Genomic DNA, 20,584 nt, shown 5'->3' with positions numbered 1-20,584 from the left:
TTCTTTGGCCAGAGTCTGATGCCTCATCGTCGTTGGCCCAGAAAGCGAGTGTCTCCTCTTTGCACCCTCTGCTACTTCAATTAAGAGCTTGTGCCCAGGCTCTCTTTCCATCGATGCTGGACCACTGCTTTTGAGTACATTCTTCAGAGTAGTATGGAAGCAAGGAGATCATTTGGCTGCGGCCTGCACAAATAGAAGTTTACAAGTCCAGTGCATCTTATTGGAGAATTACGTTTCAGGCGGGCAATTAGAATTGCATGTTTTGCAGTTTGCATCTTTTCTGGATTCACATACTATGCATTATTCGCCCATCTAGTGTTTGGGACTGGAATTGTTTCTTTATATGTATTTTTTGTTGGGTAGGTTGAGGGCAGCAGGGTGGGGGTTAGCTGAAATAAAAACTGCAAACCTAGATACATTTATGATCATAATCTTAAGCGATAGAGGTATACCATGCTGGTGCAGGCATTGTTTGCTAAAAAACGTTAAGCTTTTAATACATGCATCATCCAAAAAATGTTAAAGACGGTAGGAGAGGGTTAAGTGTAGCTCTTTCATAGGCCTTCAATCTGGTATAAAAGTGTTGCATGTTCCGAGTATGCCTGTTTCAGACTGTATGTTTAACCAAGCTGGCCCTGCAGCCATACAGCCATATTTTGGGCCAGGATTGTGATTTGCCACCTTTGTTTTGTCGTTAAATGTATGAGAATCAACTGCAGATCAGGCATAGTTTATTTACAGCGTGCCTGTACTGGGAGAGTTGTGTGGTTCTATTAATGTTTCTGGTCGCTTCTTCATAAGGGTTGTCACAGTTGATCACATATCTAGAGAGTATTTTCTAATATAGAAGTACCTTGCTCTAGTGGGCAAACTGCTAATAAACATTTTAAATATTCTTTCGAAGGTAAAGAAAGAGAACCGGTAAACCATTCCATAAGAAATGTATAGCTTTGCCTACTGCTGTAAGGTCTAGTTGCATTATTTTCCTATTAGTTGCGAATGTGAGCGCTTGAGAGATTGTCATCAAGTTGATGGATATGGGCATGTACAATATTAGTAATTTCTTCTAAAAGAAAAAGCCTTATCCTAGACAGAGACCCAAACATTTGATCACCTATGAAAAAAATAATATATGGCATGTTTCCAGAAGTGAATTTGGATCCCTAGTAATTGCCTGTGGGCTTTTCTTTTCTAGTCAGTTACTGAGTGATGGCACGAATGCGGTCAACGTTGCAAACCTTAGCACTATGCCCACAGCTGCACCACCTTCCAGCACTGGTGTAAGGAAAGCATGGCATGAACATGTCACTCAGGACCTGCGTAATCATTTGGTGCATAAACTGTAAGTATTTTCACATATTTGGCAGGTCCCCATAATTATGCATTTGGAAACCATCTTCAGCTTGCCTCTCCATTGTAAATCTTCTCGAGGGCAGTTTAGAGATGCCACAGATGATATCTAGATTTCCTTATTTTGAATATGTTGGCCCTCGTGAAATTTTGGAAACTTATTGGGCAGGATTGAACCAGTTTTCTAAATTGTGGTGTATAAATCTGTTCAAGATTTTGCATGTTTTTCTGCACTTCTATTTCTCAATCACAGGAAGAGCTAAAATCACATTAGTAACGTGTAAATAACAGAAATGTTTATCTCTGCATTGTAACATTCTCACTGATGGTGGTAAAAGATTCCAGCCAGCGTGTAGCCCCTGGAATACTTCCCCTTATTTAAAGCATGTAACTTTTATTGGAAGTAGAAGCTTAAAAAATTCCAACTGCGTGTCACCTCCATAGTGTAAAGCAGGTCAGAATTTGCTCCGAATTGTCTATTAAAACGGAAGAAAAAACGATATTGCAGCACTGAGCTGAAACATGTAACACCTTAGCATATGAGCCTTTGTATTACATTAGAGAAAAATGAAGGAAAAGACTGCATTAGATCAAAAAAGGTATTGGGTTAAAAAATAAATTCTTCCTTTAAATAGTCAGTATACACTGCACTGGCACGTTGCCTTGCAGCTTCAGTTCTTTTTTTATTTCTTATCTCACGCTGACTAAATCCTTGAACACTTCAGGGGGATTTTCCCCCTACTTTAAGGAATGGTTCCTCAAAACCTTTCCCCTTCACTTGCTTTATCTTTCTTCACCTACCCTATTTTCTCCCAAATATTTGAAATAACTTCACTCACAATGCCTTAACTATTTGATGTGGATTACATCACCACTTTTCATAAAGCACTTATTAGAGGAACTAATAAGTTGAGCTTTCAGTTGGAGATTCCACAAACAGCTGTCTCCATAATTATGGGAACAGTCCAGCCCGAAACCGGTCCTAGGATGCTGGTTTCCAGTCCAGGGAGAACCTGGCTTGGCAGTTCGGGCTGGACTGTTCCCATGGGACACAGGGTCAAGACTGATTTGCATATGGCTGGGTTCAAACTGGAATGGCATGGTGAGCAAAAAAACGATGGATTTAGGCCCAGATCTCTGTACTGGGGTGAATGTATGACATTGTTCTGCATTCTGTCCATCAACTGTTTTTGCATCCATAATTATGGAGGCACTCCATCCAATGGCAGCATAGAGTCTGACATTACTTATGGTCTCTGGATTTTGTGAGTTTGCAAAGAGAAATGTCTTTATTCATGAGCCAATAAGATGGCAACATCCTGGCTACTCAGTGCAAGCATCCAGAACACAGTCCTCCAGGTTTACTACAGGTACCAAAACCTTATTGAATCATTGAGACGGCTGTAACGTAAACACATACAACTGCACTAGAAACCTTATGTATCTTCAGAGTGAGAGTACTAAATGATTAATGATGTGGGACACGTCGTCTGTGGATTTGCTGCAGTTCTCCTCGAGACTGCTAATGACTCAGCTAAGTTACGGAGAAACGACATATCACTGTGGGAAATACGATCTTCTTTGCTGCCAGTTTACCAAGGAAAAGCAGACAAGACTTCAGAGAGGACAATCAGGAGGACAGCCTGTATAAGCCTAGGTGATAACTGTGGCTATTGATTCACAAGGTTTACCTTCCACTCAGTTCTGCCATGATGTCTTCTTACGATGTGCATCCTTGTCGAGGTTTAAAGCCTTGTCATTTGTTGCACAAATATTAGCATTTAAACTTCTCTTCAACGGTTCAGTTCTGTATGGCACCCACACGGATAGTGAGAACGAGTGGATGAAGAAGGCAGTGGAGACACTTAAAGCGTCTGGTCTTGAAGAAATTCTGTAAGGCTCAAAATTCGTGTCAAGACTACACATATCAAGACAGGCGGAGGGTTCAATCCTGTAAGTGGTGCGGTTAAGTAAGCTCTGGGAAGCAACATCAGCAAGCCTCATACCAAAGAGACCCAGCTAGAGGAAGAATACAATAACCTCTTCAGGAAAATCCAGGACTCTGTCCAAACAATAAAACCTCCACTTCTCCAATGGGAGGGAGTGTCTCGCAGTACCTGGCAGAGTAATACCTACAGACAAGTTGATGTTGCAGATCATCCAGGCATATAGCTATTCAATTAAAATCCCCTCCTCCCACAATTCCACCAAACTATGCTCCGAAGCACTAATTACCTGCATTAAAATAGGAGGATATTACAAAAACAAGCACTAGAACTTGCCCCTCCACCACACCGAGGATGGAGAGCTACTCAAGTTATTTTTTGGGAACAAAGAAAGTATATCCTACAATATTGGTTGTGTCAGACCAACAAGAACATGAAAAGAAAAATTCAAAATGTTGGATTTGCATTAAAGTGGATTTGTCTGTTTTTATATCGTAGAGGCAGAAAAACAGAAGATGCTCCTGAGAAAAGCTCACTACAAATTCAAAGTGCTCTCTTTCGGTCTCAAGTCTTTACCAAGGGCATTTTCCAAAATATTGCTTTCATTGCATCCTACCTTCACAGTCAAGAAATCTGTTTATCCAACCTTCGATGACAAGTTAATATCACATTCACCAAAGCAAGAGTGTCAGGATTTCAACTCCATGATCCCATTAATGCATCACATGGGTATCCATGTCAACTTTGAAAAATCAACGTTGATGCCTGGGCATGCACTAGATTATCTAGGAGAGACTATAAAAACATTGCAAAGAGCAATGTCTCCTTTAGAGAGCAGAGTATCTACCATCTTTAAGAGATTTCATAAACTGCTTCAGACTCCTGCGTGACTCCAACAAGACCCAACTCACATAGAATCTATCCGATCTAGAAGGTGCCTGATGTAGGACCTTTCTCCCGGTTCCTTCTCCCGCAGCACAGAAGCCTCCTGGAGATTCCCCCAGCTTGTAGGCCCATAGAGGGACCTGTTCTCCTCTGGTTTACACATAACCAAGTTCTCTTGTTGACAATGGAACAAACTAGTTTTTATCCTTGAACCTGAGCTCCATTATCCCAGCTCCCTCGTGGATCCCTTGACCACCCACCCTGAAAGATCTCGCTCACTGTGACCAATGCGCTTGCATCCAATCCAATTCCAGAACTGTTTATTACATCCATGTAGTTTATCTACCACTGCCTCGGGCCTACTTCAAGTCCTGAATATCCTATGACTATAGTGGATCGGAATGCCAATGAAACATTGCGCAGACCCGTCAGCACACATTACACATATGTATCTCCCTTGCCTGAGCCAGTTTTCTTACCTCACTGTCACCCATGTATATGGATTGTTTTACATATTTTTTTTTTTTTTTGGCTATAGTAACATTTCTGTTCGAGGCATATGGGCTGCAGATGGTACATTTATGAATAGATCGCCATCTGGTGTTGGGCTCGGATGATTGCACTTGTTTTTCTCTTGGAGAAGTCTTTTGTACTCACGAGGCTGGTGACTTCTCCCTTGGGTGATAGTGCGCATGGGCATCGGCTACATCCTTAGATTGTTTTTTTCCGCCATCGGGTTCGGATGAGGATCGAAGCGCTCCGGATCGACTAGGAGAAAAAAGTTATATTTCGGCACGTATTCCACTTCCAATTCGACGGTATTGTTGATCGAGCGCGACTTCATTCACATTTCGACGCGCTTCGACGTCAAAAAGAAAAAATTCCTACTCTAAGTCGACGAGACCGGGAGGCCTATCTCGACGTAGTCCAGCCCGGAGTCCATGGAATGGACTCCATTAAAAAAATGTCCAATGTGTGGTGCTAAATTCCCACACAAGGACCTACACGAGGTGTGCAACCTCTGTTTATCACCTGACCACGAATCCAGGGACTGTGAAGCCTGTGCGGCTTTCTCCTCTAAGTCGACGATTAGAAACCGTCGAGCCCGAAGACACGAGATGTCGAGGATGGAGTCAGATGCAATCCGAGAACTGTTCAAGGTCCAACAACCTGAGGAGGAAGAAGAAGATGAGGACGGGTCGGGGTCGGAAGCGGACGAGTCTGAAGTCGAAGAAGTAGACGTTCATCAAACCGTGAGTGACGACGTCCCTTTACCGAAAAACCGACCCCGATTAGTGTCGACCCCGCCTTCGAGCACGGTCAGACAACCGAAAAAAGTCTCCGACGCCCCGCCTTCCGGCTTGGCAACGAAACCGAAACATTCGACCTCCCACCATGTCGGATCCGAAAAACGGTCGACATCGACATAGACACCGAAGCTCCATACCAAAGAGAGCTTGCAGTCAAAACATTCTATGTCGAAACCGAAACATGCTTAGACGTCGAAGACTCCCTCGACACCGAAAAAATCGGACTCGAGCAAACTATCGGTGCCGAAAACACATCACACCGAGACGCAGAAGCAAAAGCACCTTTCGGACCCAAAAACTTCGGTACCGACCCACAGGAGCAACAAACAGATCCAAAACAAAAGACTTTGTTTATCGATCCACAAACTGGCAAGGTGGTGACAAAACTACCTAAAAAGAGGAAGACTCAGCCGTTGAAGGACAAGGTCCCTCCTCATAAAAAGTGAACAATGGGGACAAATACAACTCCTCCCCTTTCTCCTATGGGCACATCCTCTTCTCCTCTTCCTCATACTCTGCCAGCTATTCCCCCACCTTATACACCACGCCCATCTACACCTCAAACAGATGTAGAAAGTGACACAGGGGATGGGGACCTTCCATGGGAAGATAACAATACTATCCCAGAAGACACAGACCCATGGGAGGATTATGACGCAGTGTCAGATACTGATAATGACCCTGACCTGTATCCCTCAAAACCCTCTCCTCCTGATAATTCGGGTTTAGCAAAACTGATTAATAGGGCAGCAAAATACCACAAGGTAGATTTACATGCGGAACCTCAGATAGAAGATTTCCTTTTAGAAACACTACCTGCTGCACAGAAATCTTCAGGGACCCTACCTATGCTTAAGGGTCTCCTCACTCACACATCAGACATATTCAAAGATCCTGTGAGAGCTAGGGTGTTAAAACCAAGAATTGACAAAAAATACAAGGCAGCCCCAAAAGACCCAGTATTTATTAACCCCTTCGCTGCTAGGCCTTTTCCCCTCCTGTGCTGAGGCTTTTTTTGGCGTTTTGGAGTAGTGCGCGCTTAGGCCCTTGTAACTTTTTGACCACATAAGGTATCCACGCCAAATTTGCGTCCTTTTCTTCCAACATCATGTGGATTCTAAAGGCGCCCAGGGTTTGTGGATTCCCTTGGAGGGGGCCCAGAAATTAACCAAAATATAGTGATTTTTTTGTTTTTTTCAGATAAATGGGAAAAACGGGCTGCAAATGAAAGCCTCTGGGTGTTTCCCTGAAAATGGTATCACAAAAGGGTTTGTGGGGCTGAAATCTCCATTTTCTCAGCTTTCAGGGAATGACAGACTTTTGTCAGAGAACCGAAATTTTTCACTCAGTTTTGGCATTTTTCTGGGACATAGCCTATTTTTGCTATTTTTAGAGCTTTCCACCTCCTTCCAGTTAATGGTAGAAATGAGTTTGAAAGCAATAATGGATCCTGGAAAGCTTTACATTTTCGAAAAGTAGACATAATTCTAAATTCAGAAAGGGGTCATTTGTCTAAATCCATGAAGGTTTCGTTATAGAAACTAAGTTAGATATTGGAATATTTGAAATTTTGTTGAAAAAAACAGCCTTTTGTCTCAACGTTTTCACCTATAACTTTTTCTAATTTTGACAGCTCTTGGAAAGCAATATACCGTTACATCCGTTAGACCTTCCTGGTTGTGGGGATATATAGGACTTGTAGTTTCACCAAGAACCCGACGAACCCAGATCCAAAAACTGAGCAGCAACTTGCAATGGTATTTTTTCATTTACTGGGTATAGTGCACTTTGTCTTGGAAAATGTATACATGGAATAATCTGTATGAAAGACACCTATGTATTTCTGAATTGGGTACAAATTATAGAGTTCAGAAACAGTATATAATTGCACATTTTCAAAGTTGGGAATACTCATACTAGCATGAGAATTATTGGTCATTTTTCATAAAGATTTTTTTTTTACACAATGTCTTTCATTCAAAGGGAGAAATCCATGAAAGCTCAATTGGTAATAACAGTTGATTTACAAATCTGAATTACCCCAAGTGTCCCGATAAAAACGGTACCTCACTTGTGTGGGTCGGCCTTGTGCCTGCGACAGGAAACGGCGCAAAATGCAACGTGGTCACACCTAAATTTAGCAGTTACAAATTGACCCTTTTTTGGCAAAGTGCCTACCTGTAGTTTTTGCACCCTAGCTCTGCCGGCACCTAGGGAAACCTAGGAAACCTATACATTTTTGAAAACTAGACACCCAGGGGAATTCAGGATGGGGTGACTCGCCTGCCTACCCCCAGGGTTTGTTACCCAGAATCCCTTGAAAACATAGAAATTTGATAAAAAAAACACATTTTCCTCACATTTCTGTGGTGGAAAGTTCTGGAATCTGCGTGGATCAACAATTTTTTACTCACCCAGCGTGGCCCCAGGTCTCCCGAAAAAAATGGTACCTCACTTGCGTGGGTAGGCATAGTGGCTGCGACATGAAACAGTGCAAAACGCAGCATGGTCGCACCTCAATTTCCCAGTGAAATTTAGCACGATTCGGACAAAAAGACTACCTTTTGTTTTTGCGCCGTAGCTCTGCCAGCACCTAGGGAAACCTAGCAAACCTATACATTTTTGAAAAATAGACACCCAGGGGAATTCAGGATGGGGTGACTCGCCTGCCTACCCCCAGGTTTTGTTACCCAGAATCCCTTGAAAACATAAAAATTTGACCAAAGAAACACATTTTCCTCACATTTCTGTGGTGGAAAGTTCTGGAATCTGCGTGGATCAACAAATTTCCACTCACCCAGCGTGGCCCCAGGTCTCCCGTAAAAAATGGTACCTCACTTGCGTGGGTAGGCATAGTGGCTGCGACATGAAACAGCGCAAAACGCAGCATGGTCGCACCTCAATTTCCCAGTGAAATTTAGCACGATTTGGACAAAAAGACTACCTTTTGTTTTTGCGCCGTAGCTCTGCCAGCACCTAGGGAAACCTAGCAAACCTATACATTTTTGAAAACTAGACACCCAGGGCAATTCAGGATGGGGTGACTCGCCTGCCCACCCCCAGGTTTTGTTACCCAGAATCCCTTGCAAACATAAAAATTTGACCAAAAAAACACATTTCTGTGGTGGAAAGTTCTGGAATCTGCGTGGATCAACAAATTTCCACCCACCCAGCGTGCCCCCAGGTCTCCCAAAAACAATGGTACCTCACTTGCGTGGGTAGGCATAGTGGCTGCGACATGAAACAGCGCAAAACGCAGCATGGTCGCACCTCAATTTCCCAGTGAAATTTAGCACGATTCGGACAAAAAGACTACCTTTTGTTTTTGCGCCGTAGCTCTGCCAGCACCTAGGGAAACCTAGCAAACCTATACATTTTTGAAACCTAGACACCCAGGGCAATTCAGGATGGGGTGACTCGCCTGCCCACCCCCAGGTTTTGTTACCCAGAATCCCTTGAAAACATAAAAATTTGACCAAAAAAACACATTTTCCTCACATTTCTGTGGTGGAAAGTTCTGGAATCTGCGTGGATCAACAAATTTCCACCCACCCAGCGTGCCCCCAGGTCTCCCAAAAAAAATGGTACCTCACTTGCGTGGGTAGGCATAGTGGCTGCGACATGAAACAGTGCAAAACGCAGCATGGTCGCACCTCAATTTCCCAGTGAAATTTAGCACGATTTGGACAAAAAGACTACCTTTTGTTTTTGCGCCGTAGCTCTGCCAGCACCTAGGGAAACCTAGCAAACCTATACATTTTTGAAAACTAGACACCCAGGGCAATTCAGGATGGGGTGACTCGCCTGCCCACCCCCAGGTTTTGTTACCCAGAATCCCTTGCAAACATAAAAATTTGACCAAAAAAACACATTTTCCTCACATTTCTGTGGTGGAAAGTTCTGGAATCTGCATGGATCAACAAATTTCCACCCACCCAGCGTGCCCCCAGGTCTACCGAAAAAAATGATACCTCACTTGCGTGGGTAGGCATAGTGGCTGCGACATGAAACAGCGCAAAACGCAGCATGGTCGCACCTCAATTTCCCAGTGAAATTTAGCACGATTTGGACAAAAAGACTACCTTTTGTTTTTGTGCCGTAGCTCTGCCAGCACCTAGGGAAACCTAGCAAACCTATACATTTTTGAAAACTAGACACCCAGGGCAATTCAGGATGGGGTGACTCGCCTGCCCACCCCCAGGTTTTGTTACCCAGAATCCCTTGCAAACATAAAAATTTGACCAAAAAAACACATTTTCCTCACATTTCTGTGGTGGAAAGTTCTGGAATCTGCGTGGATCAACAAATTTCCACCCACCCAGCGTGCCCCCAGGTCTCCCAAAAAAAATGGTACCTCACTTGCGTGGGTAGGCATAGTGGCTGCGACATGAAACAGCGCAAAACGCAGCATGGTCGCACCTCAATTTCCCAGTGAAATTTAGCACGATTTGGACAAAAAGACTACCTTTTGTTTTTGCGCCGTAGCTCTGCCAGCACCTAGGGAAACCTAGCAAACCTATACATTTTTGAAAACTAGACACCCAGGGCAATTCAGGATGGGGTGACTCGCCTGCCCACCCCCAGGTTTTGTTACCCAGAATCCCTTTCAAACATAAAAATTTGACCAAAAAAACACATTTTCCTCACATTTCTGTGGTGGAAAGTTCTGGAATCTGCGTGGATCAACAAATTTCCACCCACCCAGCGTGCCCCCAGGTCTCCCAAAAAAAATGGTACCTCACTTGCGTGGGTAGGCATAGTGGCTGCGACATGAAACAGCGCAAAACGCAGCATGGTCGCACCTCAATTTCCCAGTGAAATTTAGCACGATTTGGACAAAAAGACTACCTTTTGTTTTTGCGCCGTAGCTCTGCCAGCACCTAGGGAAACCTAGCAAACCTATACATTTTTGAAAACTAGACACCCAGGGCAATTCAGGATGGGGTGACTCGCCTGCCCACCCCCAGGTTTTGTTACCCAGAATCCCTTGCAAACATAAAAATTTGACCAAAAAAACACATTTTCCTCACATTTCTGTGGTGGAAAGTTCTGGAATCTGCGTGGATCAACAAATTTCCACCCACCCAGCGTGCCCCCAGGTCTCCCAAAAAAAATGGTACCTCACTTGCGTGGGTAGGCATAGTGGCTGCGACATGAAACAGCGCAAAACGCAGCATGGTCGCACCTCAATTTCCCAGTGAAATTTAGCACGATTCGGACAAAAAGACTACCTTTTGTTTTTGCGCCGTAGCTCTGCCAGCACCTAGGGAAACCTAGCAAACCTATACATTTTTGAAAACTAGACACCCAGGGGAATTCAGGATGGGGTGACTCGCCTGCCTACCCCCAGGTTTTGTTACCCAGAATCCCTTGAAAACATAAAAATTTGACCAAAAAAACACATTTTCCTCACATTTCTGTGGTGGAAAGTTCTGGAATCTGCGTGGATCAACAAATTTCCACCCACCCAGCGTGCCCCCAGGTCTCACGAAAAAAATGGTACCTCACTTGCGTGGGTAGGCATAGTGGCTGCGACATGAAACAGCGCAAAACGCAGCATGGTCGCACCTCAATTTCCCAGTGAAATTTAGCACGATTCGGACAAAAAGACTACCTTTTGTTTTTGCGCCGTAGCTCTGCCAGCACCTAGGGAAACCTAGCAAACCTATACATTTTTGAAAACTAGACACCCAGGGCAATTCAGGATGGGGTGACTCGCCTGCCCACCCCCAGGTTTTGTTACCCAGAATCCCTTGCAAACATAAAAATTTGACCAAAAAAACACATTTTCCTCACATTTCTGTGGTGGAAAGTTCTGGAATCTGTGTGGATCAACAAATTTCCACCCACCCAGCGTGCCCCCAGGTCTCCCGAAAAAAATGGTACCTCACTTGCGTGGGTAGGCATAGTGGCTGCGACATGAAACAGCGCAAAACGCAGCATGGTCGCACCTCAATTTCCCAGTGAAATTTAGCACGATTCGGACAAAAAGACTACCTTTTGTTTTTGCGCCGTAGCTCTGCCAGCACCTAGGGAAACCTAGCAAACCTATACATTTTTGAAAACTAGACACCCAGGGGAATTCAGGATGGGGTGACTCGCCTGCCTACCCCCAGGTTTTGTTACCCAGAATCCCTTGAAAACATAAAAATTTGACCAAAAAAACACATTTTCCTCACATTTCTGTGGTGGAAAGTTCTGGAATCTGCGTGGATCAACAAATTTCCACCCACCCAGCGTGCCCCCAGGTCTCCCGAAAAAAATGGTACCTCACTTGCGTGGGTAGGCATAGTGGCTGCGACATGAAACAGCGCAAAACGCAGCATGGTCGCACCTCAATTTCCCAGTGAAATTTAGCACGATTTGGACAAAAGGACTACCTTTTGTTTTTGCGCCGTAGCTCTGCCAGCACCTAGGGAAACCTAGCAAACCTATACATTTTTGAAAACTAGACACCCAGGGCAATTCAGGATGGGGTGACTCGCCTGCCCACCCCCAGGTTTTGTTACCCAGAATCCCTTGCAAACATAAAAATTTGACCAAAAAAACACATTTTCCTCACATTTCTGTGGTGGAAAGTTCTGGAATCTGCGTGGATCAACAAATTTCCACCCACCCAGCGTGCCCCCAGGTCTCCCAAAAAAAATGGTACCTCACTTGCGTGGGTAGGCATAGTGGCTGCGACATGAAACAGCGCAAAACGCAGCATGGTCGCACCTCAATTTCCCAGTGAAATTTAGCACGATTCGGACAAAAAGACTACCTTTTGTTTTTGCGCCGTAGCTCTGCCATCACCTAGGGAAACCTAGCAAACCTATACATTTTTGAAAACTAGACACCCAGGGGAATTCAGGATGGGGTGACTCGCCTGCCTACCCCCAGGTTTTGTTACCCAGAATCCCTTGAAAACATAAAAATTTGACCAAAAAAACACATTTTCCTCACATTTCTGTGGTGGAAAGTTCTGGAATCTGCGTGGATCAACAAATTTCCACCCACCCAGCGTGCCCCCAGGTCTCCCGAAAAAAATGGTACCTCACTTGCGTGGGTAGACATAGTGGCTGCAACAGGAAACGGTTCAAATCGTACGGTGGTGAATTTACATTACCTTATTGCAAAACTACCTTGATTTTGGGGGGGGGCATCTGAGTTTGTGGCCCGGGGCTCGGTGGTATTCTTTGCAAAGTAGCAAACCCAAACAGTTCTGAAAACTAGACACCCGGGGGAGTCCAGGGAGGTATGTCATGCATGGGTCCCCCAATGTTTTCCTACCCAGAACTCTCTGCAAACCTTAAAATTAGGTAAAAATTGCACTTTTCCAAACTTTTTGGCGTGGGATCGCCGGGCCGGCAAAAAAGTCATACCACCCTGCGTTCCCCTTGTTCTCCCGAGTAAAAGGATACCTCACTTGTGTGGGTGCCCCAAAGCAGAATACGCCAAAAATGAATTTTGAAAAAAGTAGTTTTTACTCATATTTACGTTTTACAAATTAAGCACCCCAGCCTAAGTCACATGCCTTTGGCCCACCCACACAAGTGAGGTATCATTTTACTCGGGAGAACAAGGGAAACACTGGGTGGTAGGACATTTGTTCCGGCAGCGAGATCCCACCCAAAAAAGTATGGAAAAGTGGGTTTTTTGACCAAAATTTCAGGTTTGCAGGGGTTTCTGGGTAGGAAAACATTGGGGGACCCACGCATGCCATACCACCCTGGACTCCCCCGGGTGTCTAGTTCTCAGAACTGTTTGGGTTTGGTAGTTTCCAAAGATGCCTGCCAAGCCCCGGGCCAAAAGCTCAGGTGACCCCCTCAAAAAATCAGATTATTTGGCTAAAGGTAATGTTTTCGTCTCCACAGTATGAATTGGGCCTTTTCATAAAGCAGCCGCTATGCCTACCCACGCAAGTGAGGTACCATTTTTATTGGGAGACCTTGGGGAACGCTGGGTGGGAGGTAATTTGTGTGTGCCCAGTGATGCCACGCTTTCCCACACTAAAACGTGTGAAAAAACTGATTTTTTCCATGCAAAAAATGAGGTTTGCAAGGGATTCTGGGTAAAGGAACGTTGGAGGATCCACGCAAGCCATGCCTCCTTGGAAGCCCCCGGTTGTCTACTTTTCAGAAATGTGTGGGATTGGTAGGTTTCCCTAGATGGCTGTCTCGCACGGGGCCAAAAACCCAGGTAACCCCTCTTGCAAAAGCTGGTGGACTTAGGGGTTACCTGGGTTTCTGGCCCCGTGCGAGACAGCCATCTATGGAAACCTACCAAACCCACACATTTCTGAAAAGTAGACACCCGGGCGCTTCCAAGGAGGTATGGCTTGCGTGGATCCGCCAACGTTCCTTTACCCAGAATCACTTGCAAACCTCAATTTTAGCAGAAAAAAATTACTTTTTTTCACACGTTGTAGTCTGGGAAAGCGTGGCATCACTGGGCTCACACAAATGACCTCCCACCCAGCATTCCCCCAGGTCTCCCGATAAAAACGGTACCTCACTTGCGTGGGTAGCCATAGTGGCTGCAACAGGAAAAGGTCCAAATCTAACAGTGGTGAATATAAAATACCCTGAAGCAATATAACTTTGATTTTTTTGGGGGGAGGCACCTGAGTTTTTGGGCCGGGGTGGGTGGTATTCTTTGGAAAGTAGCAAACCCAAACAGTTCTGAAAACTAGACACCCGGGAGAGTCCAGGGAGGTATGGCATGTGTGGGTCCACCAATGTTTTCCTACCCAGAACTCCTTGCAAACCTTAAAAATAGGTAAAAATAGCAATTTTCCAAACATTTTGGCGTGGGATCGCCGTGCCGGCAAAAAAGTCCTACCACCCTGCGCTCCCCTTGTTCTCCCGAGTAAAAGGATACCACACCTTAACAGAGTTAATCAAAAGTCAAACATTCAAGCACGGCTATCTATTCCTCAAAGACACACACATACAGGTTGGATTTGGCACGAGGGCGAGTGATGGTTCAGTACATAAAATTTTATTAACAAGATATTTCAAAAAAATGAAATACTCTGTCAATAAATAAATGCATAAAAACTGAACCAGTGACTCGCAACTCGTGAGCTGTAAAGCCACGACAAGGCACCAACCGTTTTACAGGCCATTCACGCACCTTTCATACCTGATACAAACCAGACCATTGACACCATCCGAATGGAAAAGCAACACATAAGAACAATCACAATAAGGGGCAATGTACACCCTACTGCAGAAAGAGAAAAAAAACTATTATTACTGCACACCCATCTAATCCGCAAGCACACACACATACTGGTTGGATTTGGCACGAGGGTGAGTGATGATTCAGTACATACAATTGGATACGCAAGTAATTTCATCAAAAATGAAATACACTGCGTATAATTGAAAGTATGATAAACTGAACCACTGACTCGCAGCTCGTGAGCTGTAAAGCCACGTCAAGGCACCAACCTCTTTACAGGCCATTCATACACCTTTCGTACGCGTGACACATACAAAACATTCACACCGCCAGCCGCGGACCCATCACATTTCAACACTCACACCAGCAAACAGCGCCATTCAAGGGCCCATCACTTTCACACGCCCACATTTCTGACACTGCAACTACACAAAATGATGGACTGTGTGGAGTGTCACTCAACTAGCAGTGTGTGTATTGACCAACAGAAAGTAACTACTCACACACCGCCTGCCGAGCGCCAGTCCACCCACACCACCATCCAAGCACCAGACCATGCACACTGCCAGCCAAACACCACTCAGCGCACACCGACAGCCAACTACCACTTCACACACACCACCAGCCAAGCATCACTCCACGCACACCACCAGCCAAGCGCCACTCCACAAACACAACACCATCCAAGCACCACTCCACACACGCCGCCAGCCAAGCACCACTCCACACACACCGCCAGCCAAGCACCACTCCACTCACACCGCCAGCCAAGCACCTAACCATACACTCCGCCAGCCAAGCAAAAATCCACGCACCCCCCCAGCACAACTCCAATCCATGCACTATGCCAGCCAAGCACCAGACCACGCACACCACCAGCCAAGCGCCATCCACTCACACCACCAGCCAAGCACCTAACCATGCACTCCGCCAGCCAAGCAAAAATCCACGCACCCCCCCAGCACAACTCCAATCCATGCACTATGCCAGCCAAGCACCAGACCACGCACACCACCAGCCAAGCGCCATCCACTCACACCACCAGCCAAGCACCTAACCATGCACTCAGCCAGCCAAGCAAAAATCCACTCACCCCCCCAGCACAACTCCAATCCATGCACTATGCCAGCCAAGCACCAGACCACGCACACCACCAGCCAAGCGCCAGTCCACGCACACCAACAATCCAAGCACAATCCTGCACACACCACCATCGAAATTAGAATTTTTTAAAGAAATACCGCAAATCAAATGTAGAAACCTACAAATCTGCTAACACAAATTCAAAACCTAAATGCTTTGCACTAATGGAAACCTAAAAGCAAACAAAAAAATATTACAGAAAAAAGACCAGACAGTACACTTACAAGCTCAATGAAACTCCCAAAACTTCTTTTGTGTGTGGTACGATTTAAAACAAGCTGGCACACACAATCCAGGATTTGAAGGACAGTCAGGACAGTGCATACGAGACTCCCTCTGCACTTCTCTTCGCCAACAGACTCTACATCTTTTAGTGGGTTTGTCTTTTGCAGTTGTGGGAGGAATGTATTCTGGAAAGTGGCGATCTTTCAGTCTAGCCACTTCCTCCACCACTCCAAATCTTGGCACACTTGCCTGTTCCACTAGTACAAGGCTGCCTATTATAGTCTCCTGAAACTTAACAAAAGGCATCTTTGACTCAGGACAAGATTTCTGGAAAACAACAAAAGCATTAAAGGATGCCAAGTGGAAAAGATGGATAGCCAACTTCTTGTACCAAACGTAAGCCTTTCGAAGAGCAGCATAAGGTTCCAACCTCTGATCTACTCTGTCAACACCACCCATGTGCCTATTATAGTCTAAAATGCACACAGGTTTACGCACTTCAGCAGTCTCACCCCGAACTGGCAGAGCTTCAGTGCTTTCGTCATGGATAGTAGTCAGCATGTAAACATCTCTCCTGTCTGAAAACTTCACAGCTAGAAGCTTCCCACATCGCAATGCAGTAGACTGTCCCCGCACAAGCCTTTTGCAAACAAGTTCTATTGGAAAACCTTTCCGGTTACTGCGCATCGTGCCACATGCAACAGTGCCCACTTTGGCCAACTCCTTGAACAAACGCACACTAGTGTAGAAGTTATCTACATATAAATGGTGGCCTTTGTTAAATAATCGTCTACCTAGTTCCCATACAATTTTCTCAGTCACTCCAAAAGTGGACGGACAAGCAGAAGTGTTAATGCTGGAATCCTTACCGGTGTACACCCTGAAATTATAAACATATCCAGTCTCACTGTCACACAGCATATACAGTTTGATGCCATAGCGTGCCCTCTTACTAGGAATGTATTGCCTAAAAACCAAGCGGCCCTTGAACAATACCAAAGACTCGTCCACAGCTATTTCTCTTCCAGGTGCAAACATCTCAGGAAAACGATCAACAAAGTGATCAAGGACAGGCCGAATCTTAAAAAGACGGTCACAATCAGGGTGATCGCGTGGCAACGCTAAATCATTATCAACAAAATGCATCATGCGAAGAAGAAGCATATATCGATCACGAGTCATAACTGCTGGAAATATAGATGTTGCCATCAAGGGACTAGTGGACCAATAAGAAGACATTGATGGCTTCCTTAGCAAGCCCATCAAAAAAGTTAATCCCAAAAACTTCTTCATCTCTTCAACATATGTGGGAGACCAATGGGTAGCTCTGGAATGGGGCTTAAGGCTGGCACTGTGGTCCCTCAAATACTGCTCTGCATACAAATTAGTTTGCTCCACAATCTCCTGCAAAAACTCATCGTCAAAAAACAACTGAAAATATTGAATTGGCAAAAAATTGTCAGTATCCACTCTACACCCTGGAACACCAGTGAAGTCTGGCAATTCCGGCTGCACCATGCCAGGGGCAACCCAGACGTCATCACTAACATGAGGAGAAGAAGCCACCCTAGCCTGCAGGCCAGATGCCTCTTGCTGCACTACATCAACGGGAACACTAGCATCCCCAGATGCCTCTTGCCTCACTACACCAACAGGAATACTAGCATCCCCAGATACATTTTGCATCTCTTCACCAACAGGAGAACTCACATCCCCAGCTGCCTCTTGCATCTCAACATCAACAGAAGAACTCGCATCCCCAGATGCCACTTGCTGCTCAACAACAACAGAAAGACTAGCAGCACCAGATGCCTCATGCTGCTCTACAACAGGAAGACTAGCAGCACCAGATAACCTTTGGCGCACCACAGCAATGTGAAACCTTTTGGGCGCAGCCTTTACCACACTTGCCTGTTCCTGACGTGAAAAAAAGGGAAACCTTGAGGACCTAGGCTGCCGCTCACATGGCTCTTGCCTCTCTACCGGCACATCAATGTCCCTCTCTACCACAGGCACTTCATCAGCACTAGAAGAAGAATCATCATCCGATGATACCATGCGAAGAGAAAACTCACTGCCTGAATCTTCTGCACCTACCTCATGCTCCGAATCGGAGTCAGTGTCTGGACCATGGTCAGAGGAAGACTCAAAAAGCAAACTAACAACCTGCTTAGCAGTAATCCTGCGAGCAGCCATTATCCTTACAAATCAAGAAGACTACACACACAAGTGAACAACAACCTACACTGTGCAAAGGAAGAAGTAAACAAGGTAGAGTCTTCACACAAAAATCAATACACTCAAAAACAATTCAAATCTAACCAAATATAAGAAGACTCACCAGCACCTACTCTGCTGAAACACAGCAAAAAGAAAGGAAATCCCACTGGAAAGAAAAAAAAAAGTATAGATTAGACAAAGTACACATCAAGCAGCAATACAAAAAAAAAAGTTAACAATCAAGAAACACAAAGCCACACACACAGCAATAACTTCACTTTTCATAACAACACATTTATCTAGGAAAAATAGTACAAAAAACATTTACTTACCAAGCACATGCAACTACACAAGCTGCAAAACCAGCATTAACCGAACCACAACCTACACCAATACAAACAGCAAAAGCCTGGATCAAAAACAAAGAAGAAAAAAAATAATTTAATACTACATTTCACAAACAACATAACAAATGAATAAACAATACACAAATTTACCCCCAAAATCACATCCACACAGATGGGCCATCAAAAAGGGCAAAACGGACAAAAGTACGGGTTGATTTGCCCACCGGGGGGGGAGGCCAGAAAATCTAAATTTAAAATCCGACCCACCTGAAAGCGACCCTTGCACAATGGGTCACTTCCTACAATCTAAAATAAAATCCCTGGTGCTAGTGGGGGCATTTCCACCGCACAATCGCAATGCTGTGCGCGACCGTGAGCCAGAAATGCCCTGCAAAGAGACATCAGAAGAGAGGAAAATCACTTACCTCTCCCCTGATGCCTCTTTGCAAACCCCCCCAAATATCTCAAAACCAACCTAACACCTCCAGGCGCAGGAAGCAAATGGCTTCCCGACCGCCTGGGAATCCCTGAAGATGTTGGCGCGTGCTGTGCGCGCTGACATCATCAGGGATTCTCATGGGGAGGGGGACAACAGAATTACTGTGGTTCACTGCGATGCTGGACAGAGGCACTTGCATCCTTGATTTTCACAAGCGCAATCCTAAAACAGTTCCTATAACCAGGAGCTTCTTTCTCCCCATCTGCTGCTCTCAACAGTCTCTGACCATTTATACACATAAGAGGCATGTGAACTCACACAGAAGATCCCCGTTTGGCAACGCCCACCAACTAGCGGAGTGCACCATCTTTCCTAAATTTACCCACTATGATGGACAGCTCACTCAAGGGACCTGTGCACACATTGGTGCGATGGCATAGTAACACACACGGACACTGGAGACAAAGCAAGCGCTCGAGTTGCAGCACAAATTCAGGAAAACATTCATCAGCCCAAAAACATTTGTGACCTTCCCACTATGATTCACAGCTCACACAAGGGACCCCTGCGCACATCTGTGCAATTGCATAGTAACGCACACATGGACACTGGAGACAAAGATGGGGCTCGAGTTGCAGCACAAACTCAGGAAAGCAATCATCAGCCCAAAAACATTTGTGAACTTCCCACTATGATGAACAAATGGTCTCTGCTTCCAGATACCTAAGAGCCTTGCTAGTTTATTCAGATAACAACCAACACACACTGGGGTCGATTGTGAAAATATGGTATTGTGTACAAAAAAGGGGAGAAATGCTCCTCTTTTAGGTGTCCCCTCACTCACCAGGGTTGCCCCACGGTGACATGCTTCATCATTGGGGCCATCCCAGTCCTCTACGGGCTGGGGCGTGCTGCGACTTGCGAAAGTTACGTAGGAGCACTTTATTAGACTATGTGTGGTGCATGTGTATTTGAGGAGTGGACTATGTGATGTGTGAAATACCTGCCCAGTAGGTTTACAATAAACTTTATTCTTGCCTCTAGGTGGTAATAAACGGGGTGCAAAGATAGGCTGCCCTAAACGTAATGTGTCCAGATGTACCTATCAACTCCTATCGTCGACATGTTTCGTGCATACCCCAAACACTATGATGGACAGCTCACACAAGGGACCCCTGCGCACATCTGTGCAATTGCATAGTAACGCACACATGGACACTGGAGACAAAGATGGCGCTCGAGTTGCGGCACAAACTCAGGAAAACAATCATCAACACAAAAAAATTTGTGAGCTTCCCACTATGATGGACAGCTCACTCAAGGGACCCCTGCGCACATTTGTGCAGTTGCATAGTAACGCACCCATGGTCAATGGAGACAAAGATGGCGCTAGAGTTGCAGCACAAATTCAGGTAACAATCAACAGCCCAAAAACATTTGTGAGCTTCCCACTATGATGGACAGCTCACTCAAGGGACCCCTTCGCACATGGCATAGTAACACACACATGGTCACTGGAGACAAAGCATGTGTTTGAAAAGCAGCACACAA

The 20,584-nt window shown here is 45.2% G+C and overlaps 1 protein-coding gene across 1 annotated transcript in view; it reads left to right on the top strand.

Moving 5' to 3' along the window:
• The window catches only part of CREBBP (CREB binding lysine acetyltransferase), a 1,783,742-nt gene that overhangs the window by 377,869 nt on the left and 1,385,289 nt on the right, over positions 1-20,584 (top strand). Inside the window, exon 8 of the mRNA XM_078663125.1 lies at positions 1,196-1,342. Coding sequence (XP_078519251.1) covers positions 1,196-1,342 — 147 coding nt within the window. The remainder of the gene's footprint in view (positions 1-1,195; positions 1,343-20,584) is intronic.

This window comes from Lissotriton helveticus, chromosome 10 (genome assembly GCF_964261635.1).
Source record: "Lissotriton helveticus chromosome 10, aLisHel1.1, whole genome shotgun sequence".
NCBI classification, from domain to species: domain Eukaryota; kingdom Metazoa; phylum Chordata; class Amphibia; order Caudata; family Salamandridae; genus Lissotriton; species Lissotriton helveticus.
The sequence above is the reverse complement of the archived record's forward strand: the minus strand, read 5'-3'. Positions and strand labels throughout refer to the sequence as shown.